Source organism: Oncorhynchus mykiss, chromosome 6 (assembly GCF_057628025.1).
Source record: "Oncorhynchus mykiss isolate SJ-2025 chromosome 6, ASM5762802v1, whole genome shotgun sequence".
Taxonomy (NCBI): domain Eukaryota; kingdom Metazoa; phylum Chordata; class Actinopteri; order Salmoniformes; family Salmonidae; genus Oncorhynchus; species Oncorhynchus mykiss.
The window spans coordinates 81,883,643-81,908,965 of NC_143027.1; the positions used below are offsets into that span (position 1 = coordinate 81,883,643).

General features: G+C 44.1%; 1 protein-coding gene across 4 annotated transcripts in view; it reads left to right on the forward strand.

Annotated features, from left to right (window-relative positions):
* The window catches only part of LOC118964938 (CREB-regulated transcription coactivator 3), a 92,194-nt gene that overhangs the window by 54,919 nt on the left and 11,952 nt on the right, over nt 1–25,323 (forward strand). For 2 of the 4 annotated variants that reach the window (XM_090239075.1, XM_090239077.1), the window contains exons 5-10: nt 8,870–8,932; nt 11,896–11,993; nt 16,881–16,919; nt 18,079–18,164; nt 18,464–18,513; nt 21,981–22,234. In XM_090239075.1, the coding sequence (XP_090095201.1) occupies nt 8,870–8,932; nt 11,896–11,993; nt 16,881–16,919; nt 18,079–18,164; nt 18,464–18,513; nt 21,981–22,234 (590 nt within the window). Of the gene's footprint in view, nt 1–8,869; nt 8,933–11,694; nt 11,994–16,880; nt 16,920–18,078; nt 18,165–18,463; nt 18,514–21,980; nt 22,235–25,323 lie in introns of those variants that run through there. The other 2 variants (XM_090239076.1, XM_090239078.1) reach the window with 2 other exon arrangements.

Consider the following 25,323-nt stretch of genomic DNA (forward strand, 5'->3'; position numbering starts at 1 on the left):
GAATAGAGACGGAAAGAGAGAGATGAATATAGACGGAAAGGGAGAGATGAATAGAGACGGAAAGGGAGAGATGAAGGGAGAGCTGAATAGACGGAAAGGGAGAGATGAATAGAGACGGAAAGGGAGAGATGAATAGAGACGGAAAGGGAGAGATGAATAGAGACGGAAAGGGAGAGATGAAGGGAGAGCTGAATAGAGACGGAAAGGGAGAGATGAAGGGAGAGATGAATAGAGACGGAAAGGGAGAGATGAATAGAGACGGAAAGGGAGAGATGAATATAGACGGAAAGGGAGAGATGAATATAGACGGAAAGGGAGAGATGAATAGAGACGGAAAGGGAGAGATGAATAGAGACGGAAAGGGAGAGATGAATAGAGACGGAAAGGGAGAGATGAAGGGAGAGCTGAATAGACGGAAAGAGAGAGATGAATAGAGACGGAAAGGGAGAGATGAATAGAGACGGAAAGAGAGATGAATAGAGACGGAAAGGGAGAGATGAATAGAGACGGAAAGGGAGAGATGAATAGAGACGGAAAGGGAGAGATGAATAGAGACGGAAAGGGAGAGATGAATAGAGACGGAAAGGGAGAGATGAATAGAGACGGAAAGGGAGAGATGAAGGGAGAGCTGAATAGACGGAAAGAGAGAGATGAATAGAGACGGAAAGGGAGAGATGAATAGAGACGGAAAGGGAGAGATGAATAGAGACGGAAAGGGAGAGATGAGGGGAGAGCTGAATAGACGGAAAGGGAGAGATGAATAGAGACAAAGGGAGAGCTGAATAGACAAAGGGAGAGATGAATAGAGACGGAAAGGGAGAGATGAATAGAGACAAAGGGAGAGATGAAGGGAGAGCTGAATAGACGGAAAGGGAGAGATGAATAGAGACGGAAAGGGAGAGATGAATAGAGACAAAGGGAGAGATGAAGGGAGAGCTGAATAGACAGAAAGGGAGAGATGAATAGAGACGGAAAGGGAGAGATGAATAGAGACAAAGGGAGAGTTGAATGGAGATGGAAAGGGAGAGATGAATAGAGACGGAAAGAGAGAGATGAATAGAGACAAAGGGAGAGATGAATAGAGACAGAAAGGGAGAGATGAATAGAGATGGAAAGAGAGATGAATATAGACGGAAAGGGAGAGATGAATAGAGACGGAAAGGGAGAGATGAATAGAGACGGAAAGGGAGAGATGAAGGGAGAGCTGAATAGAGACGGAAAGGGAGAGATGAAGGGAGAGCTGAATAGACGGAAAGAGAGAGATGAATAGAGACGGAAAGGGAGAGATGAATAGAGACGGAAAGGGAGAGATGAATAGAGACGGAAAGAGAGAGATGAATATAGACGGAAAGGGAGAGATGAATAGAGACGGAAAGGGAGAGATGAAGGGAGAGCTGAATAGACGGAAAGAGAGAGATGAATAGAGACGGAAAGGGAGAGATGAATAGAGACGGAAAGGGAGAGATGAATAGAGACGGAAAGGGAGAGATGAAGGGAGAGCTGAATAGAGACGGAAAGGGAGAGATGAAGGGAGAGATGAATAGAGACGGAAAGGGAGAGATGAATAGAGACGGAAAGGGAGAGATGAATAGAGACGGAAAGGGAGAGATGAATAGAGACGGAAAGGGAGAGATGAATATAGACGGAAAGGGAGAGATGAATATAGACGGAAAGGGAGAGATGAATAGAGACGGAAAGGGAGAGATGAATAGAGACGGAAAGGGAGAGATGAATAGAGACGGAAAGGGAGAGATGAATAGAGACGGAAAGGGAGAGATGAATAGAGACGGAAAGGGAGAGATGAAGGGAGAGCTGAATAGACGGAAAGAGAGAGATGAAGGGAGAGCTGAATAGACGGAAAGAGAGAGATGAATAGAGACGGAAAGGGAGAGATGAAGGGAGAGATGAATAGAGACGGAAAGGGAGAGATGAATAGAGACGGAAAGGGAGAGATGAATAGAGACGGAAAGGGAGAGATGAATAGAGACGGAAAGGGAGAGATGAATAGAGACGGAAAGGGAGAGATGAATAGAGACGGAAAGGGAGAGATGAATAGAGACGGAAAGGGAGAGATGAAGGGAGAGCTGAATAGACGGAAAGAGAGAGATGAATAGAGACGGAAAGGGAGAGATGAATAGAGACGGAAAGGGAGAGATGAATAGAGACGGAAAGGGAGAGATGAATAGAGACGGAAAGGGAGAGATGAAGGGAGAGCTGAATAGACGGAAAGAGAGAGATGAATAGAGACGGAAAGGGAGAGATGAATAGAGACGGAAAGGGAGAGATGAATAGAGACGGAAAGGGAGAGATGAATAGAGACGGAAAGGGAGAGATGAATAGAGACGGAAAGGGAGAGATGAATAGAGACGGAAAGGGAGAGATGAATAGAGACGGAAAGGGAGAGATGAATAGAGACGGAAAGGGAGAGATGAATAGAGACGGAAAGGGAGAGATGAATAGAGACGGAAAGGGAGAGATGAATAGAGACGGAAAGAGAGATGAATAGAGACGGAAAGGGAGAGATGAATAGAGACGGAAAGGGAGAGATGAATAGAGACGGAAAGGGAGAGATGAATAGAGACGGAAAGGGAGAGATGAATAGAGACTGAAAGGGAGAGATGAATAGAGACTGAAAGGGAGAGATGAATATAGACAAAGGGAGACATGAATACAGACAAAGGGAGAGATGAATAGAGATGGAAAGGGAGAGATGAAGGGAGAGCTGAATAGACGAAAAGGGAGAGATGAATAGAGACGGAAAGGGAGAGATGAATAGAGACGGAAAGGGAGAGATGAATAGAGACGGAAAGGGAGAGATGAATAGAGACGGAAAGGGAGAGATGAATAGAGATGGAAAGGGAGAGATGAATAGAGACTAGAGGTCGACCGATTAATCGGAATGGCCGATTTAATTAGGGTCGATTTCAAGTTTTCTTAACAATCTGTATTTTTGGGCGCCAATTTGACGATTATTTTTTATTTATTTTTATACTTTTTTATTTGACCTTTATTTAACTAGGCAAGTCAATTAAGAACACATTCTTATTTTCAATGACGGCCTAGGAACGGTGGGTTAACTGCCTTGTTCAGAGGCAGAACGACAGATTATCACCTTGTCAGCTCGGGGGATCCAATCTTGCAACCTTACAACTAGTCCAACGCAATAACGCAATAACCTGCCTCTCTCTCGTTGCACTCCACAAGGAGACTGACTGCCTGTTACGCGAATGCAGTAAGCCAAGGTAAGTTGCTAGCTGGCATTAAACTTATCTAATAAAAAACAATCAATCATAATCACTAGTTAACTACACATGGTTGATGATATTACTAGATATTATCTAGCGTGTCCTGCGTTGCATATAATCTGACTGAGCATACTTGTATGCTTATATCTGACTGAGCGGTGGTAGGCAGAAGCAGGTGCATAAACATTCATTCAAACAGCATTTTCGTGCGTTTTGCCAGCAGCTCTTCGTTGTGCGTCAAGCATTGCGCTGTTTATGACTTCAAGCCTATCAACTCCCGAGATGAGGCTGGTGTAACCGAAGTGAAATGGCTAACTAGAGGGACGGAAGCTATACTGTTACACTGGCAATACTAAAGTGCCTATAAGAACATCCAATAGTCAACGGTTAAGGAAATACAAATGGTATAGAGGGAAATAGTCCTATAATAACTACAACCCAAAACTTCTTACCTGGGAATATTGAAGACTCATGTTAAAAGGAACCACCAGCTTTCATATGTTCTCATGTTCTGAGCAAGGAACTGAAACGTTAGCTTTTTTACATAGCACATATATTGCACTTTTACTTTCTTCTCCAACACTTTGTTTTTGCATTATTTAAACCAAATTGAACATGTTTCATTATTTACTTGAGGCTAAATTGATTTTATTGATGTATTATATTAAGTTAAAATAAGTGTTCATTCAGTATTGTTGTAATTGTCATTATTACAAATAAATGTAAAAAAATCGTCCAATTAATCGTTATCGGCTTTTTTGGTCCCCCAATAATCGGTATCGGTATTGGCGTTGAAAAATCATAATCGGTCGACCTCTAATAGAGACAAAGGGAGAGATGGATAGAAACAAAGGGAGAGAGGGATAGAGACTGAGAGAAAGGGAGAGAGACTGAGAGAAAGGGAGAGAGGGATAGAGACTGAGAGAAAGGGAATGGGAGAAGGGCAGGGGAAGGCATGTGTGGCTGTTCCAACTCCATATGGCCCATGCTGCTAAGCCCCAATACAGTACAGGGGGAGGAGGGACACACAGCTTTACATGGAAATGTGTAATAAAGCCGCTGTCATCTGGGGAAAGCAGCTCATGAGACGTGTGTGTGTGTACTGTCATAGCATTGCAGAACACCCAGCTGCAGTGTACCTACTGAAAGTGCAGGGTGGGTGGAGTATTTGGTATATATCCCACTGGCTCCAAAGTCCGTCTTCCTGGAGTGTGTACTTTGCTGGGTGAGTCTAAATACAGCACCCCCAGTGTGTCTAGGAGCTTAGTGATATGACAGGTTGGTGTGGACCATTTTTATTAGCCTCCCCCCACACTTTTTAATAGAAGGGAGGTGACGATGCAGTGCAAAGCGCCCCTCAGGAGAGAAGCAGAGATCGCCCCCTGTAGGCACATGGGAGAACTGCTGGCCTTGGCAACGATGGATCCCATCTAAGAAGATCATGTTTGGACTGGGAAGTTGGCTGTCCCCCTTACTCTGGCCCTGATTCCCAAAGCAAACCCTACCCACGGCCCCGAGGCAGTGTACTTACGTAGATTTGAGAGGATTGCATAGGTGTAAACAATATGCCGACCATTCCCCTGGTCTATCAGAGGGCAAAATGGATCTCCGACACACGGGTCATTCCACTGCAACAGAGTGACACTGAGACTCAGATCTTTCACGTTACAATGTATGTCAAACAAAAATAGATGATTGCAAAGTTAAAACCATACAACTCTATGCATAAGGACTATTAACATTTTCTGCAGAACATTTTACAAAAACACATTTACTTGAAAGTGCAGATGCAATGTTTGGTAAGAAAATTAAGTTTTGTGCAGTCATTCTGTTACCAAACTTTGCATCTGTGCTGTTCTTCAAGTAAATGTTGTGTAAAATCTTCAGTGGAAATTGTTAAAATAGTCCTTGTGCATCGAGTTGTATGGTTTGTTTAACTTTTCAATCATTGCTTTTTGTTTGAAATACATTTCTAAGATGATACAATTAAAAAATCAGTGACACTGTGGAATTGCCCACAACCACCATATTTCTTACATTTCCAATCCTCTCAGATCTACACAAGTGACTGGGGGGTAGGGGCTAGGGGTTGATTTGGGATTCACAGAGGCCACTTCCAGTGAGCTTATCATTGTATTACACACTTTATCAGACCACAATGTGTGATAGTAGCAACCAGGAGTGTCACAGGATGAGCGTGTAATCGCTAAATTCAGTCATCTAAATGTAGTCATGGTTAAAAATCACTGGGTTTCTCCTGCAGAGTCTCTATTCTCCTTCAGCTGGTGTCTTCCACTGTCACAGCAGCTGTTCGCTAGTCATCTACAATGAGGCCTTCACATTTCTGTTTCCTCAGATGGGGGTTATTTACAGAGAGATTTACAGAGATGGAGATTTTGCGTTGGTTTTTAACTTGATTCTTTGCTAATTTTCACAGATACTTGTGTTTGTCTCTGCCATGTGGAAAAGTGTGGATGTAGCCTAAGGGTTGTAAGGAATAGTGATAAAATTAATTTATCAAATTAAAAGTTGAAGTGTTTTTTCCCTGGTTTAACTTAGTTGATGTTCTGATTTGATCTACAGTTGTCTTACAGTACCTGGTGCTCTAGGGATATGGAGAGAGGGAGGCAGCAACCGCAGGGTGGCTGGCATCAATATCTCAGGCACCACCTACTGCACATGTGCCCTTGAGAAAGGCACATAACCCCTAACCTGCTCTATGGGCACTGCTCTGTGCCTCACCCTGTGCTGCTCCCTCCCTGCCAATAGTGTAGGACGACAAGAATAACCACAATCCCCTGTTGTCTGGATCAATGAAGATGGCTTGTATTGTATAATCTACAGAACTGTGGCACAGCTAGTCCACCTGGTTAGGCATACTTGTGTTTAGTGCTCCTGTTTCGTCCCTGGTGAGTAGGGCTGGTCCCCCGTAGTTTAACTCTGCTTGTTGCTTCGCATCAACTCCCAGTTCAATCCCAGTCGTCCAACATGTGGATTCAGTTGAAAAGAGTTAACACCGGGCTCTCCACAATCTCATAGGGGTCTGTTTACACCCACACACCTGGCACGGTCTGGTAAACTATTGCAAATGAAACCAGAACACTATGCACACATTGAGTGTCTAGATCAATGCACTTGTTTTGTCAGATACAACTAGTATCCCAAAGCAAGTGTAATAACAGCACACTGAACAGATTTGAGTTGTGAACATGTTTTACTGGACAGCACAACCAAATGGGCTCTAAACAAGAAATCAACTTTAGAATGGCATAATAATCGCGTTATAACATAAGTGGAATAAGGAACAGTCACTATTCCTCTTGTGTACAGTAGTTAAACTCTCAGCTCATTGCTATGTAATTAAAATGCAATTACCAAAGTATTATTTAACAACATGCTAATAAAATGTTGCTCAAAGTAATTGTAGCTTGATTACACAGGCACAAGAACAATGTCATGTTAAGTGTTACTGAGAATGCTAACAGTAACAAAATATGGCTATTACGTTTTGAAACTAAACATCCCAAAACAGCCTTCTTGAATCCACTACAGCCAAGGTAGGTTGAAAATCATGTTAGTTTGTATTCTACTTAAGCGATCCCTTTAAAGATAGTATAATGTGTGTTTGAAACAAGAACATTCACCCTCCGATGGACAAAAAGCTTCAAAGTTGTTTCTGCTCAGCATTCAACGTGCTGTTTGCAAATGGCTTTTGAATTACTCTGCAGTGTTTTCAGGTATTATACAAATGTATTGCATCTTTCAACCTTTTCAGTGGCATGTTTAAAGACTTGTATAGTAGTTGAGCTATATACTGTACTTATCTGTACAAAATGTCATTGGTTTGACTTGATTATATACACCTGGGGCAATGGACATTTACAGAATGTTCAGATAGAAATGTATTGTCTAGATCAAATATGACTCTCAGATTGGAATAGTATAGTAAATGGTGTACTCTTCATTATATCTTCAACATGCAGTTCCAGATACAGCCTTGTCATTAGTTGAAGGCAGCCAATCCAATCATTTCGGAAAAGTCGTCACTTCCTGAGATCTGTATTCAAATTTGTTTTACATTTAGTTGCTTTCTCAGATGTGAATTCCAATCATTTACAAAAGTAGTTACGGTACTTTCTGAGATCTGTAAAAAAATAAAAAAATAAAAAAATACTTTTTGGGAATCTGTATTCAAATAGGTGTAGTCAGTTCCTCCTGAAAAACATTTACTTTCCACAAAGCATAGTTGAATGTCTGATGGACATTTATTTGTTTTTTAGGGGGTTCCTTTACTTAGTCAGTCCACTTTAGTAGACCTGTATCCAGACCTGTAGTCAGTCCACTTTAGTAGATCTGTATCCAGACCTGTAGTCAGTCCACTTTAGTAGACCTGTTTCCAGACCTGTAGTCAGTCCACTTTAGTAGACCTGTTTCCAGACCTGTAGTCAGTCCACTTTAGTAGACCTGTTTCCAGACCTGTAGTCAGTCCACTTTAGTAGACCTGTTTCCAGACCTGTAGTCAGTCCACTTTAGTATATCTGTATCCAGACCTGTAGTCAGTCCACTTTAGTTTACCTGTTTCCAGACCTGTAGTCAGTCCACTTTAGTAGATCTGTATCCAGACCTGTAGTCAGTCCACTTTAGTAGACCTGTTTCCAGACCTGTAGGCAGTCCACTTTAGTAGACCTGTTTCCAGACCTGTAGTCAGTCCACTTTAGTAGATCTGTATCCAGACCTGTAGTCAGTCCACTTTAGTAGATCTGTATCCAGACCTGTAGTCAGTCCACTTTAGTAGATCTGTATCCATATCTGTAGTCAGTCCACTTTAGTAGACCTGTTTCCAGACCTGTAGTCAGTCCACTTTAGTAGATCTGTATCCAGACCTGTAGTCAGTCCACTTTAGTAGATCTGTATCCAGACCTGTAGTCAGTCCACTTTAGTAGATCTGTATCCATACCTGTAGTCAGTCCACTTTAGTATACCTGTTTCCAGACCTGTAGTCAGTCCACTTTAGTTGAACTGTTTCCAGACCTGTAGTCAGTCCACTTTAGTTGAACTGTTTCCAGACCTGTAGTCAGTCCACTTTACATGAACTGTTTCCAGACCTGTAGTCAGTCCACTTTAGTTGAACTGTTTCCAGACCTGTAGTCAGTCCACTTTAGTAGACCTGTTTCCAGACCTGTAGTCAGTCCACTTTAGTTGAACTGTTTCCAGACCTGTAGTCAGTCCACTTTAGTAGACCTGTTTCCAGACCTGTAGTCAGTCCACTTTAGTTGAACTGTTTCCAGACCTGTAGTCAGTCCACTTTAGTCGATCTGTTTCCAGACCTGTACTCAGTCCACTTTAGTAGACCTGTTTCCAGACCTGTAGTCAGTCCACTTTAGTTGACCTGTTTCCAGACCTGTAGTCAGTCCACTTTAGTAGACCTGTTTCCAGACCTGTAGTCAGTCCACTTTAGTAGATCTGTATCCAGCCCCCTCATCCAGATTTCCCTCCTCACCTTAGAATTTCCAACCTATTCTCTCTCTCTCTCTCTCCCCCACTCTCTCAGCATCCAGGCCTTTTCTGAGCTCAAGTAAACTACGAAACGAGCGTGATGTTTCTCTCTCTTTCCCTCTCCCAAGGGAGCAGCAGCCGTGGGCCGAGGAGAAACAACCAGGATTTAGATTAATATCACAGCTCAACAGGTGACCTTTGAACTCTTCAGCCTCCTCTCTTGCTTTCTCTCTCACACGGACCAACCACTCTGCCGGACTGCTCTGTCTCTCCTCTCTCTGTTGTAGACTGCCCAATCCTTCCTCTCATTCTCACGTACTCTCTCACCACCCTCCCCCTCTCTTGCTCTCTCACCCCCCCTGCTCTCTCTCCTCTCTATTCAAATCTCTCATGCTCTCTCTCCTCTCTATACCAATCTCTCATGCTCTCTCTCCTCTCTATACCAATCTCTCATGCTCTCCCTCCTCTCTATTCCAATCTCTCATGCTCTCTCTCCTCTCTATTCCAATCTCTCATGCTCTCTCTCCTCTCTATACCAATCTCTCATGCTCTCTCTCCTCTCTATACCAATCTCTCATGCTCTCCCTCCTCTCTATTCCAATCTCTCATGCTCTCCCTCCTCTCTATACCAATCTCTCATGCTCTCCCTCCTCTCTATACCAATCTCTCATGCTCTCTCTCCTCTCTATTCCAATCTCTCATGCTCTCTCTCCTCTCTATTCCAATCTCTCATGCTCTCTCTCCTCTATTCCAATCTCTCATGCTCTCTCTCCTCTCTATACCAATCTCTCATGCTCTCTCTCCTCTCTATTCCAATCTCTCATGCTCTCTCTCCTCTCTATTCCAATCTCTCATGCTCTCTCTCCTCTATTCCAATCTCTCATGCTCTCTCTCCTCTCTATACCAATCTCTCATGCTCTCCCTCCTCTCTATTCCAATCTCTCATGCTCTCCCTCCTCTCTATACCAATCTCTCATGCTCTCCCTCCTCTCTATTCCAATCTCTCATGCTCTCTCTCCTCTCTATACCAATCTCTCATGCTCTCCCTCCTCTCTATACCAATCTCTCATGCTCTCTCTCCTCTATTCCAATCTCTCATGCTCTCTCTCCTCTCTATACCAATCTCTCATGCTCTCTCTCCTCTCTATACCAATCTCTCATGCTCTCTCGTCCTCTCTTGCTCTATTTTTTGTATGCCCTCTTCCTCTCCTCAATCACCCTCTTGTTTAACTCCTTTTTATTTTTTTAGATATCTGTTCATCTGTCTCTCTCTAGCAAGGCTTTGAGACACAGAGTTGGAGCACAAGACAGACTACTGTGTCTGTTCACTTTCACTCCCTCCCTCTACCTCTCTGTCCTTCTACCTCGCTATACTAGTAACACTAATCAGTCTTTTTCTTCTGTCATTGTCACTAACCCAGCTGTAGGACCGTGTGACTGGGTGGGTAAGGCTGTCGCCACCTACCCTGTCGCTGCTGCTGCCACCCATCGCTACCTAACACTGTGCCTCCTGACTCACAGTGGATTTATTCACTACTATTTAGTTTATTTACATTCATCGTTTGGTCTTTCTTTGGACCATCTGTCTGTTTCTTGATGTGATGCTGGTGTTACGATGCTAATTGCAAATGTTACAATGTTTATTTGCATATAAATGACGTTGTTTAATCACCAATGTTATGTCAATTGTTATTGATGATATGCTATTAATGAATTAATTGACTCTCTGTTAGGAACCATACTGAGCTCTAGGGCGTGTTCAGTGGGAGGAAAAAGTTCAGAAATGGGGAGCTACAATCTACCTGTGCTTGTCCAATAAGAAACACTTGTTCTTGTTTTCCATTGCAGAGCACTTTGCTACGGTGTGCCCTAATGAACATGGTACGGTCTCAGCGAGTTTAGGGACTGCACACAGAGACATTAAAACCACTGTGAAAGAGGGTGTCCATCTTGAGAAGGAGAGTGTGAGAGATGCATCCTCAAGGGGAAGAGAAAGTGGAGGATGGGAAGAAAGAAAGAGGGAGGGAGAGATTTGTCCTTAGAGGGGTAGTGAAGCATAAACACAGCTATTGGAGCTTAATGAAGAGCACTTGAGAAAGCCCTCAGCTGTAGCCAGTGAAAGAAGTGTGTGTGTGTGTGCGCGTGCGTCTGAGGGGGGGGGGTGTATGTACGTTTGAGAATGTGTGTGTTGAAGTATTAGTGTGTATGCAGAGCAGACTTTGGACCCACCACTGAATGACTCTCTGACCTAGCTGTGAGGCGTCCTCATCCTCTGTCCAGCACTGAATGACTCTCTGACCTAGCTGTGAGGCGTCCTCATCCTCTGTCCAGCACTGAATGACTCTCTGACCTAGCTGTGAGGCGTCCTCATCCTCTGTCCAGCACTGAATGACTCTCTGACCTAGCTGTGAGGCGTCCTCATCCTCTGTCCAGCACTGAATGACTCTCTGACCTAGCTGTGAGGCGTCCTCATCCTCTGTCCACCACTGAATGACTCTCTGACCTAGCTGTGAGGCGTCCTCATCCTCTGTCCAGCACTGAATGACTCTCTGACCTAGCTGTGAGGCGTCCTCATCCTCTGTCCACCACTGAATGACTCTCTGAACTAGCCGCGAGGCGTCCTCATCCTCTGTCCACCACTGGCTCAGAATATTAACACCCTGCCTCCCGAGTGGCTCAGTGGTCTAAGGTACTGCATCACAGTGCTAGCTGTGCCACTAGAGATTCTGGGTTAAAATCCAGGCTCTGTCGCGACCGGGAGACCCATGGGGCGGCGCACAATTGGCCCAGCGTCTTCCAGGTTAGGGGAGGGTTTGGCCGGCAGTGTTGTCCTTGTCCCATCTCGCACTAGCGACTCCTGTGGCGGGCCAGGCAAAGTGTGCGCTGACACGGTCGCCAGTGTTTCCTCTGACACATTGGTGCGGCTGGCTTCTGAGTTAAGTGGGCATTGTGTCAAGAAGCAGTGCGGCTTGGTTGGGTTGTGTTTCGGAGGACGCACAGCTCTCGACCTTCACCTCTCCCGTGTCCATACGGGTGGGACAAAACGATGTAACTACAAATTGGATACCACGACATTGGGGAGAAAATTAACACTCTCCTCCATCCCCTCCTCCCTCTCTCCTCCTCCTCCCTCTCTCTCTCTCCTCCTCCACAGAACCAACTCGGACTCGGCTCTTCATACGAGTGCCATGAACCCCCAGGACCCCTTTGGCATGAACCAGCAGATGGGCAGAGGGCCCCCCCAGCGCAACGGTGAGAACACACACACAATACCTTTTATCATCGTGACGCTTATCCACTTTCTATGCGCATTGTGCAAGTTATGGAATGTATCAGATATGTGGAACTGGTTGGAGGTTCTTGAGGAGAGGTTGTGCAATAACATTAATTGTAATCAATGTAAACAGATGGTGTAGGCAGGAAATCATTTAAAATCTTTCTACAACATCTAAGGTTTATAAAAAAATGGAGACCTTACTGAGACATTGTAGAAAGATATGAAATATTTTCCTGTCTACACTGTCAGTGTGCCTTATTAAAATATCTAAGTGGTGAGAGAAGAGTTTGTCTGGTTGGTTGGAACAGTCCTGGGCCTGTAGAGACTCCTCTCTTTCACTCCTGTCTTCCTTTCCTCCATTCCTCTCTCCTCTGTGTCTGGATCTTTAGTTTTTCCCCTTTACATCACTACTTATTCTATCTCATCCTCTCTTCTTTCTCTTTACCCACCCTCACTTTCCTCTGTCTCTTTTCTTTCCATTCTCTCTCTCCTTCTGTTGTCTTTCTATCATCTCTCCCCTCTCTATCCCTCCATCTCTCCCTCCATTCCTCTCTCGTCTGTGTGTGTATTTAAAATGTTCTCCCTTCCATCCATTCCTCCCCTTACCCCTCTCTTTTAAGAGTGACAGACAGTGGAATGTGTTGTGTTAATGCATTATCAGTGAGTGATGTCTTAATGTTGGAGAGAGAGACTTGGATAGGCTCCTACGGTCCCAGAATGGATTACCACTCTATTTGTTTAGCCAACAAGTTTAAACAGGATATTGGCAGGTGAGTCCAGCTGTGTATTGACAGGGGTGGGGTTCTATATTGAAAGGCAAGTATTTTTTTTTACTTCAATAGAGTCATCAGGGATGTGCAACTATAGTTTTCCTTCACGGAAAATACATCAGTGCAACACATTCAGCAGAAAATAGCTTCATTTTCATCAGATGACAACAGAAGTGCAACACTTTTTGGCCGGCAGCGAGACGAGTAAATTAACTCACAATGAAAAATATATATATATTTTTTTAACTATGCATGGCCATGTTATTAATGTTTATCATAGAAATAATGTAGCCAGCTGCATTTCTTAATGTTTTGCTTAAAGTTAAGAAAAGTAGCTACACATCAGTCAGAGCGCTGTCTGCTGATAGAATGCCCGTTCGTGAATTCTCATCCGAGTGGAGAAGAGCATCTGAAGCACAAAATTTGTCTGATGCCGAGCAGAAATTACAAGAAACATTTTAGATCTGGCAGCAAGATTTCTTATGCAAATTATACTTTTTTTCCTTTGTGAAAAACGCTGCATTCTGCGTTAACTTGCAAGTTAAACTTAGGGGGTCGCGCTATCTAAGCAAAATGGCTTAATTAATAAGGTCACTGGACATCATATAGTGTTTGCTTTCTGCTGTGTTTGAGAAGTCAAAGCCCTTTGGATGAGTTACAGCTGCCAGTGCTTGATATCCTTGCGTTTTTTTGTCCTCTCTGTTCTTGGCCTGTATGCTCCTCACCCCTTTTCTCAGAACAGAGCAGGTAGGCCCATTGCCCTAGCGACTCCAGACTCCACACAGACACAGCGTGTACACATGCTGCTCCAGAGCCAGTACTGTTCTTCCTTCAGACAAGCATGTGTCAAAACTTTGCTCATTTGCACAATGTCTCGTTCACCTTTACTTGTAAATGTCCAAACTCACCAAACATGACATTCGGTAGCTCCTACCTATTTATGTTTAACTTTATGAGCTGGATTGCCTGTCTTTGCGATTTGTTTTTTTTCCCGTTTGCTCGTTAGCATATTTAGCTAGCAGCTTCTGTGGAAATTCGCTATTAAGTGTGCTAATTTTGTTAGCATTCTGGTGATAGATGCCCATTTTTTTTTGGAGCCCCCTTGTGTTCTAAACCGGTAATATCATAACTCCAGGGATTAGAGAAGGCCGGTAGGACTCCTTGAAATGAGGGGACTAGATGCATATAAAGTGCTTTTTATTTCCAAACAATAAAACAGATAGGTATGAAAATACCCTCAAATAAAAGGTGACATTCTGTACTGTCGTCTCATAAAACATTTGATCTCAAATCCAAAATACTGGAGTATGGAGACAAATTAAAAGTTGTAGCTTTGTTGCCCAAATAAATTTGTTGTGAAGGGATATCGTGTGTGTGTGTGTGTGTGTGTGTGTGTGTGTGTGTGTGTGTGTGTGTGTGTGTGTGTGTGTGTGTGTGTGTGTGTGTGTGTGTGTGTGTGTGTGTGTGTGTCAAGATGCATAGGCCTACGTTTGTGTGTGAAGACACAGCAGATGGAGTGTAACTGGATGGAGTGTAACTGACTACAGAGCAAGTAGAGACATGCCTTTCTGTAGTACTAGAGCAGTGTTTGTCTAATACCGGAGTTGGTTGAGATACACTTCTGGGTTGCAGGCAGTCATGGCCATATGTCGCTAGTATTCCCACTATTCCCATGGAGTTGAGGCTTAAGAATGGGCTGCGGCTTTTAAAAAATAAATCATTTAAAAACGTATTTCGATGACCTAGAAGATCACGACTAAACCCCAAAAGCCTTTAGGAGGGAGGGTCACTGCACTAAATGCACTGACTGTAAGTCGCTCTGGATAACAGCGCCTGACAAAAAATAGTGTGGTAAATGGTCAAATGCAAATACTTGGGAACTACTGGTGCAAACCGTAGCGGCTCACTGCTACCCCTGCAGGTGAGTGAAGTGTGGTACGTTGCAGCGTACAGTGTCCTATCAGGCTCAGAGGGTTTTTGGCCTGTCAGGAGGGTTACAGTGAGACTCTGAGAGGTGGTAAGCCAGTGTCTGATTACCAATCCCAACATCCATCCCGGCAGGCAGACAGACGTGAGTCAGGGCTATGCATGGGAACGTTCAGTAGTTGCATTCATTAGGCACCAAACATGGACTGAAATAAGGAAAGACTAACTGGATTTTGTAAGAAACACTCAATATTTTCTTGTTGCAAAACATTTTGCTACGTTGTGCCCTAATGAACACGACCCACGACAAGGGCACAACTCCAGTCTGCAGTGGATGCAGAGGGTATGCTGCTTTAAATCACTGATTGGTTTAGACCTGGGAACACGTATTTGTGAACTAGCCATCCAATCAGAAGGGGAAAAACTTGGACTATGGGCTTAAAGGACGGGTGTTGTGCACCTTAGAACTGGACCAACATCTCATTGTCTTCTTCTGGTATATTTAATTATGTTGTGCTATCAGTACAAGCCTTAAGCTCAAATCCTTACTACAGTGATTCTGTCCCACAGTAAGAGTGGGGACGGCAGACAGACATTTTTTGTCCCCGTGGTCTCGTTTCACTCCGTGGCATCTCTCCGAGGTCTCTGTGACTGGTCACATTTGAGAGGAAATTAAGGCGACGTTGGACTCCCGCCCATTGCCTTCTCTCCATGCCGGTTGGCTGAGTGGAGAGCTGGGCATAAAGTCGTGGACCGTTCAAATAGAAATATGCCATGTAGAACAAACATGCCTCTCTGATGTGAACAAGGAATCAAGTTAACTGCTCTATTCATGACATTTCTACCTGAAACGGTCCACAACGTTTGTCTACTGAACGTGGTCCAGGTTCTTGAGAAAGGGGAAGAGGGAGACAAAGGACAGAAGAAGAGGGGAAGAATGGGGAGGACGATGGTAGGAAAAGAGGAAGAGAGAATGCAGGAAAAGAGAACAAGAAGGCAGAGGGAAAGAGACAGTTATTAGCGGCTTTGAGAGAGAGAGAGAATATGGCAGAAGGGTTAGAAGAGGGAGAGGCAGAGTGAACTAGGAAAAAAAGAGAAGTTAACAGAAAGTGGGGAGGATTGGACGCCTGGCAGCCAGCCTGCAGTCTGATGAGAGCGGAAGAGGGAGAGAGTGAGAGAGTGAGAGTGAGTGAGGAAAAAGAAAGAGGTTCTGTTCTCAGTGGGATCTTTGTGGCGAGGGAAAAACAATGGTCCTCTCTTTATTCTCACTGGGACTGTGGTCACTTAGCCAATAATTCTTTTTTTACCCTCTTTCTTCCGCTATCCCTCCCGCCATCCCCCTCCCTCTCCCGCCATCCCCCTCCCTCTCCCGCCATCCTCCTCTTTCCCAGGACTGAGATCACAACACACATTCTAGGGGTTCACCTTTTCTAACTTAAATCAGCAGGTTGTTACCGTACTACAGTACATAGTACTCTATATACTTTATTTATTTGACCCCAGTGAGTCTATAACTTTTTAGAAAAGACAACCGGAATTGATGTTGGACACAGGAGGCTGCTGAGGGGAAAACGGCTCATAGTAATGGTCAGAACGGAGCAAATGGAATGGCATCAAACACCTGGAAACCTGGAAACCATGTGTTGGATGTATTTTATACCGATCCACTGATTCCGCTCCAGTCATTACCCAAGCCCGTCCTCCCCAATTAAGGTGCCAACAACCTCGTGAAATGTTGGACAATAATAAGAAGACTGTATAATATGATTCTTTGTCCTGAATGGCACCATATTCCCTACATAGTGCACTCGTTTTAATCTAAGCCTTATGGGCTTTGATCAAAGGTAGTGCACTACATAGGGGATAGGGTCGTATTATATAGCATGATTCCAATGTTAAACCCAGCTGCCGTGTTTTAAGAAGTGGTAATATATTCATATTGAAGGTAAAATGCCTGCTGCTGATGTCCTAAAGGTTGATTATTTTGTCAGTGACGTGAACACAGTGGGCCGGATCTGAGCAGCTGGTGAAAGTATGTGATTGTCTAATGTTCCTCTACTTTCTTCACCCCTTCCCTCTCTCCCCCTCCTTTCTCTTGCTCTCTCTCTCTCCTCTCCTTTATCTGATCTCTCTCCCTCTCTCTCTCCTGCGGGGGCCGGAGTGCAGCCAGTGTGAACGAGGCGGAGGTGGACGGCTCTGGAGATGGTGAGTTGAACCTCCTCCCCCCTCTTCCTCATCCCTGATTCCATCTCTCCCAACACAAGTGTAGAAGAGGCTTCTGCTGCCCCCTAGCTCCCACACCCCTAGATCTCTGGCCATAATGTGTGTGTGACGGTGCTTGCCACTGGATGTGTTGCTGCCTGGTACATGTACAGATGTGTCAGCGTACAAGACGTGCTTCATTCACAGCATCGTTGACCTTTACTACCCAATACCTGAATGGACACACACACTGCCTAGGCATCCTGCATGCAGATCCCCTGAGTCATTGTGTGTCTCAAAATGCATGGTATCGTGCTCCGTGCACGGGAGGGTCGGAGTATGCGTCCAAATCAAAGTAGGCGAAATGGCGCATGGAGGGCACTTCTCAAATGCGTACTCTATTTGTACATATTTTGAAGCATGCATCGATGCTTCAAAGAAAAATGATGCAACCACGTAAAAAATGATGCAACATTTCTTGAAATTAATGTCGGCCATTATTTGAGCTGAAGCGAGAGAAAATACACTCCGACTTCAGAATTAAATGTTGCCTATTCACATCTCATATGTTGCCTGACGACAATATTTAATCTTGATATGTTAAAAAATACATGCTGTGTTAATTCTGGCATGTTTACCAACCCATAATAAGTCAATAGGGCTTATTACTAGTACTGTTAGCTAGCCACATAGTCACAAATAATTGTTAGCTACCCATGAAGAATTTAGGTCATTTTTGCCTGTTTAACTAGCTGTCTAACTAGATTATTACGATTCACATATCTAGCTGATAATTAGGAGGAAAAACATTTGCTTTGTGTATATCTTGGAAGAAGGTTCAGTGAATGGGGAGGTGCAGCGTGAGGTAATACAGTAGGGGGAGTGTGAGTGCTTATCAAATGTAATGTGTGAGGCAATCTCCGTACTCGTCCTCACAAGAACGTACTCAAGAGAACGTGGTCGGAGAATGCACGCGGAGCATGAGAGTGTGGAGCACGGTAGTATGTACATTAAGAAAACCCATTGTGTCCGAACACTTGATAACCTCTAGTCTAGATTGATCTGCAGTCTTTTGATCTTTCAGTAGGTGTGAATAACTAGAGATCTGTGTGAGGTGTTGATTATCTCTAATCTCTCTTTCTCCCCCTCCTCCTTTCTCCAGTGTTCTCCTTCCCATCCCTGTCTAATGAGGAGGGTCTGATGGGTGTCAGCAAGCCCCTGCCCAAGCAACTGTGGGAGGCCAAGAAGGTGTGTGTGCATGATGAGTGTGTCATTTATCTTTGGTTGGAGAGAGGGACACGGGGGGGGCGGTTGATTAAGACATAATGACAGACATGGAAGCCTTTTGGGATGAGATCATGCTGATGGGAAAAGCTGCAGTACTAATGAAGACATGCTTCCAATACACATCATTCTGCCTCATGTTCCAGAACCATAACACTTAGACTGTTGACTAAATATTCCAGTAGTTAGATTAGTCATTTTGAGATTCCATCACTCTTTTTGCTTTTGATCAGTTTAATCACCTGATTGTTTCTCTATTATAGGTTCAATCCCTCTCATCACGGCCCAAATCCTGTGAAGTGCCTGGAATCAAGTGAGTCTTCAGGATCCATCTTCCATCCACTCATACAGGGCACTATGTTTAAACAACAATCAGTCATCATTATGAGCCAAGTTGTTTGTGATTCTCAATGACAGATGTCTGAGAGGGAGAAAGACTGGGATGTGATCCATATATTGTGTGTGTGTGTGTGTGTGTGTGTGTGTGTGTGTGTGTCAACATTGTGGATGTGCATGTCAACATAGTCTGTCAACATTGTGTGTGTATGTGTCAACATTGTTGATGTCTGTATCAACATATTCTTTCAACATTGTGTGTGTTTGTTGGGTCTAGCAGTGCAGTATAGTGGGCTGCTGGTCACTACTATAGAGCAGTGAGTCAGTTATCTCACTGAGGGCTTGAATGAACAGGGATGCAAATGTTCACTTGCTGGTACATTTAAAGGGGAAGTCCACTCACAAACATGGTTTTCCACACAAATATTACTTCTCACAATGCTATTATTGATAACATTATTGATAACATTTTTTAAAAATATATTTCACTTAGAATATGTGGACAACTACAAATACCTAGGTGTCTGGTGAGACTGTAAATTCTCCTTCCAGACTCACATTAAGCATCTCCAATCCAAAATTAAATCTAGAATTGGCTTCCTATTTCGCAACAAAGCATCCTTCACTCATGCTGCCAAACATACCCTCGTAAAACTGACCATCCTACCGATCCTCGACTTCAGGCGATGTCATTTACAAAATAGCCTCCAACACTCTATTCAACAAATTGGATGCAGTCTATCACAGTTCCATCCGTTTTGACACCAAGGCCCCATATACTACCCACCACTGCGACCTTCATACTTGTCGCCAAACCCACTGGCTCCAGGTCATCTACAAGTCTCTGCTAGGTAAAGCCCCGCCTTATCTCAGCTCACTGGTCACCATAGCAGCACCCACTCATAGCACGCGCTCCAGCAGGTATATCTCACTGGTCACCCCCAAAGCCAATTCTTCCTTTGGCCGCCTCTCCTTCCAGTTCTCTGCTGCCAATGACTGGAACGAACTGCAAAAATCTCTGAAGCTGGAGACTCTTACCTCCCTCACTAGCTTTAAGCAACAGCTGTCAGAGCAGATCACTGCACCTGTACATAGCTCATCTGTAAATAGCCCATCCAATCTACCTCATCCCCATACTGTGTTTATTTATTTGTCTTGCTCCTTTGCACCCCAGTATCTCTACTTGCACATTCATCTTCTGCACATCCTACCATTCCAGTGTTTAATTGCTATATTGTAATTACTTTGCCACCATGGCCTATTTATTTCCTTACCTCTCTTATCCTACTTCATTTGCACATGCTGTACAGTGCCTTGCGAAAGTATTCGGCCCCCTTGAACTTTGCGACCTTTTGCCACATTTCAGGCTTCAAACATAAAGATATAAAACTGTATTTTTTTGTGAAGAATCAACAACAAGTGGGACACAATCATGAAGTGGAACGACATTTATTGGATATTTCAAACTTTTTTAACAAATCAAAAACTGAAAAATTGGGCGTGCAAAAATATTCAGCCCCCTTAAGTTAATACTTTGTAGCGCCACCTTTTGCTGCGATTACAGCTGTAAGTCGCTTGGGGTATGTCTCTATCAGTTTTGCACATTGAGAGACTGAAATGTTTTCCCATTCCTCCTTGCAAAACAGCTCGAGCTCAGTGAGGTTAGATGGAGAGCATTTGTGAACAGCAGTTTTCAGTTCTTTCCACAGATTCTCGATTGGATTCAGGTCTGGACTTTGACTTGGCCATTCTAACACCTGGATATGTTTATTTTTGAACCATTCCATTGTAGATTTTCTCAGGTCTTTTGCAGACTACATCAGGTTTTCTTCCAGAATGGTCCTGTATTTGGCTCCATCCATCTTCCCATCAATTTTAACCATCTTCCCTGTCCCTGCTGAAGAAAAGCAGGCCCAAACCATGATGCTGCCACCCCCATGTTTGACAGTGGGGATGGTGTGTGTTCAGCTGTGTTGCTTTTACGCCAAACATAACGTTTTGCATTGTTGCCAAAAAGTTCAATTTTGGTTTCATCTGACCAGAGCACCTTCTTCCACATGTTTGGTGTGTCTCCCAGGTGGCCTGTGGCAAACTTTAAACGACACTTTTTATGGATATCTTTAAGAAATGGCTTTCTTCTTGCCACTCTTCCATAAAGGCCAGATTTGTGCAATATACGACTGATTGTTGTCCTATGGACAGAGACTCCCACCTCAGCTGTAGATCTCCGCAGTTCATCCAGAGTGATCATGGGCCTCTTGGCTGCATCTCTGATCAGTCTTCTCCTTGTATGAGCTGAACGTTTAGAGGGACGGACAGATCTTGGTAGATTTGCAGTGGTCTGATACTCCTTCCATTTCAATATTATCGCTTGCACAGTGCTCCTTGGGATGTTTAAAGCTTGGGAAATATTTTTGTATCCAAATCCGGCTTTAAACTTCTTCACAACAGTATCTCGGACCTGCCTGGTGTGTTCCTTGTTCTTCATGATGCTCTCTGCGCTTTTAATGGACCTCTGAGACTATCACAGTGCAGGTGCATTTATACGGAGACTTGATTACACACAGGTGGATTGTATTTATCATCATTAGTCATTTAGGTCAACATTGGATCATTCAGAGATCCTCACTGAACTTCTGGAGAGAGTTTGCTGCACTGAAAGTAAAGGGGCTGAATAATTTTGCACGCCCAATTTTTCAGTTTTTGATTTGTTAAAAAAGTTTGAAATATCCAATAAATGTCGTTCCACTTCATGATTATGTCCCACTTGTTGTTGATTCTTCACAGAAAAATACAGTTTTATATCTTTATGTTTGAAGCCTGAAATGTGGCAAAAGGTCGCAAAGTTCAATGTTTCTTCTGTATTATTGATTGTATGTATATTTATTCCATGTGTAATTCTGTGTTGTTTTAGTTGTCAAACTGCTTTGCTTTATCTTGGCCAGGTCGCAGTTGCAAATGAGAACTTGTTCTCAACTAGCCTACCTGGTTAAATAAAGGTGAAATAAATAAATAAAAAATACAATGCCTTAGCCACACAACAAAAAAGGCCATAACTCCCCCCAAAAGTATGTCACAGATGTTACATTCCCTTCCTTCTAGCACATTGATGTTTGTCATGAGTCTTGTTCAGAACTTAGCGGTTTTCCCTTCGATAGGCCAGCTTCAAAGTCAAAATTGGGTATATTGTAAAAATTCATTCATTTAAGGTTAAGGTTAGGCATTAGGGTTAGCGGTGAGGTTAATGTTAGCGTTGGGTTTAAAATCTGATTTTATTACTTTGTGGCTGTGCCATCTAGTGACTGCTCTGCAGAGCTGCTTCCAGAACAAGATTCATGACAAAAAAACGCTGACTTTCTCCCCTCTACCCATCCAGATGCATATTAAACGTTCCCCTTTTAAAATCCACTTCATAATTGATTTTCTCTCCCCTCTTGTCCTCAGTATATTCCCGTCTCCAGAGCAGAACGCGGGCCTCTCCAACTACCAGGGCTCGTTGAACACGGGCGGTTCCCTGCCAGACCTCAGCAACCTGCACTTCCCCTCACCGCTGCCCACACCCCTGGACCCAGACGACGGGCACCACGGAGGGGGAGGCTACCACCCCAACCTGAGCGGGGGCAGCAGCACAGGCAACCTGCCCGCCGCCATGATGCACCTCGGCATAGGGAATCACCAGGGAGGCTGGACTGAAGGAGGTGGGTGTTTGGGGTGGGGGGGGACAGGGTGTGTGGGGGTGGATTTTTCTCAATTCATCTTTCCTCTCATATTTTCCTCTAAACTCATTGGATAAGAACCTCAAAGGGGAGGGACCATGGACCTTTTCCTCCAATACGGTTAAGTAAAGGCCTAGAGATGGGTGTGAATGTATGTACTGTGGGAGTGTGGGGATGTGTCTTTTGTCTGTGTGCACTCGTGAAACCAGGCACAGACGCGTACATATAGGGAGGGAAAAAAGTATTTGATTACCTGCTGATTTTGTACGTTTGCCCACTGACAAAGAAATGATCAGATCAATTAAATACAGAAATGTCTCATTTCCATAAGTATTCCCACCCCTACATGTTAGAATCAGCTGTGAGTCTTTCTGGGTAAGTCTGTAAGAGCATTGCACACCTGCATTGTACAATATTTTCCCATTCTTTTTTTCAAAATTCTTCATGCTCTGCCAAATTGTTTTTGGAATCAGAAACATTCTATGTTGTCTTGGTAAGCAACTCCAGTGTAGATGTTATTGTCCTGCTGAAAGGTGAATTTGTCTCCCGGTGTCTGTTGGTAAGCAGACTTAGCCAGGTTTTCTTGTAGGATTTTGCTTGTGCTTAGCTCTATTCACTTTAGTTTTTATCCTAAAAAACTCCCTAGTCCTTGCTGATGACAAGCATACCCATAACATGATGCAGCCACCACCTTGCTTCAAAATATGAAGAGTGGTACTCAGTGATGTGTTGTGCTGGATTTGCAACAAACATTCAGGACATAAAGTTCATTTCTTTGCAAGATTTTTTGCAGTTTTACTTTTTAGTCCCATATTGCAAACAGAATACAAATATTTTGGAGTATTTGTGTTCTGTACAGGCTTTCTTCTTTTCACTCTTTCACTTTAGGTTAATATTGTGAAGTAACTACAATGTTGTTCCATCCTCAGTTTTCTCCTATCACAGACATTAAACTCTGTAACTGTTTTAAAGTCACTATTGGCCTCATGGTGAAATACCTAAACGGTTTCCTTCCTCTCCGTCAACTGAGTTAGTAACACCATCCAAAGTGTAATTATTAACTTCACCATGCTCAAAGAGATATTCACAATGTCTTCTTTTTTTGTTTTTGTTTACCCATCTACCAATAGGTGCCCTTCTTTACAAGGCAAAGGGAAACCTCCCTGGTCTTTGTGGTTGAATCTGTTTGAAATTCACTGCTCAACTGAGGGACCTTACAGATAATTATACAGAGATGAGGTAGTCATTATAAAAAAAATCATGTTAAACACAATTTTTCACACAGTCCATGCAACTTATTATGTGACTTGTTAAGACAATTTTTACTCCTGAACTTATTTAGGCTTGCCATAACAAAGGGGTTGAATACTTATTGACTGGAGACATTTCAGCTTTCCATTTTCAATTAATTTGTTAACATTTCTTAAAACACAATTCTACTTTCACATTATGGCCAGTGACACAAAATCTCAATTGAATCCATTTTAAATTCAGGCTGTAACAACAAAATATGAAAAAAGAAGGGGTGTGAATACTTTCTCAACACAGCGTGTGTGTAGATGGTTGTATGTGTGCAGATGCTGTGTGTCCTCACCGGTGCGCTGGGGGGGCCCTCGGCCCATCCCCCCCCCCAAAAAAAAATAATCTGCTGGTTTATGTGAAAGGGGTCCTGGGGGTTCATGGCACTCGTGTGTAGAGCCGAGTCCAAGTTGGTTCTGTGCAGTAGGAGAAGATGGATGGATGGAGGGAGAGGATGGATGGATGGAGGGAGGGAGGAGGAGAGGATGGATGGAGGAGGAGAGGATGGATGGAAGGAGGGAGGATGAGAGGGAGGAGAGGATGGAGGGAGGGAGGATGAGCGAGAGAGAGACGAGGAGAGGATGGAGGGAGGGAGGATGAGAGAGGAGGAGAGGATGGAGGGAGGGAGGGAGGATGAGAGGGAGGATGGATGGATGGAGGGAGGGAGGATGAGAGAGAGAGAGGAGGAGGAGAGGATGGATGTAGGGAGGGAGGATGAGAGAGGATGGATGGATGGAGGGAGGGAGGAGGAGAGAGAAGGAGAGGATGGATGGAGGGAGGAGGAGGAGAGGATGGAGTCAGGGAGGGAGGAGGAGGAGAGGATGGAGGGAGGGAGGGAGGATGAGAGAGAGGATGGATGGATGGATGGAGGGAGGGAGGGAGGGGGGGAGGGAGGAGGAGGAGAGGATGGATGGAGGGAGGGAGGGAGGGAGGGAGGAGGAGGAGGAGGAGAGGATGGATGGCTGGAGGGAGGGAGGATGAGAGAGAGGATGGATGGATAGAGGGAGGGAGGGAGGGAGGAGGAGAGAGAGAGAAGGAGAGGATGGATGGAAGGAGGAGGAGGAGAGGATGGAGGGAGGGAGGAGGAGGAGGAGAGGATGTTAGTTTTCTGACCCAGTGGTGGAGAGAGGCATTTTACAGTGATACAGCCTGAAATTGGCCAGGGCACTAGAACAGTCTGCAGCACCCGGCCTCACCCTACTAGAATCTGAAGTCAAATGTCTACTGTTTGCTGATGATCTGGTGCGAGGCTGAGGACGCCTCCAGGCTAGGTCAGAGAGTCATTCTCAACTTTATTTTGTTCAATAGACAGATGTTAAAAGGGTGATCCAAGCCATGGACCGATCGCCAATAATAAAACAAGGGCCAGCAAGCCAAGACCTTCACATTGGGGGTTTTCTGAACCACATGATTTAATATAAAAATATATTTACAAAAAAAAGACATTAAAGGCCCAGTGCAAAAAAAAGGGGTTTTTCCTGTGATTTATATATATTTCCACACTGTGGTTGGAATAATATTGTGAAAATTATATTAATAGCCTTTTAGTGGTTTGAAGGGAGAGTAAAGTGAATATAGAGGGATGTCTTTATCCAACCCTCCTCCCTCTGAAATCTACCACTATCTAATCACTCCTCTCTCTCTCAAACCCTCTCGCTCTCTCGAAACCCTCTCGCTCTCTCAAAACCCTCTCGCTCTCTCTCGTACCCTCTCGCGCTCTCTCTCGTACCCTCTCGCGCTCTCTCTCGTACCCTCTCGCGCTCTCTCTCGTA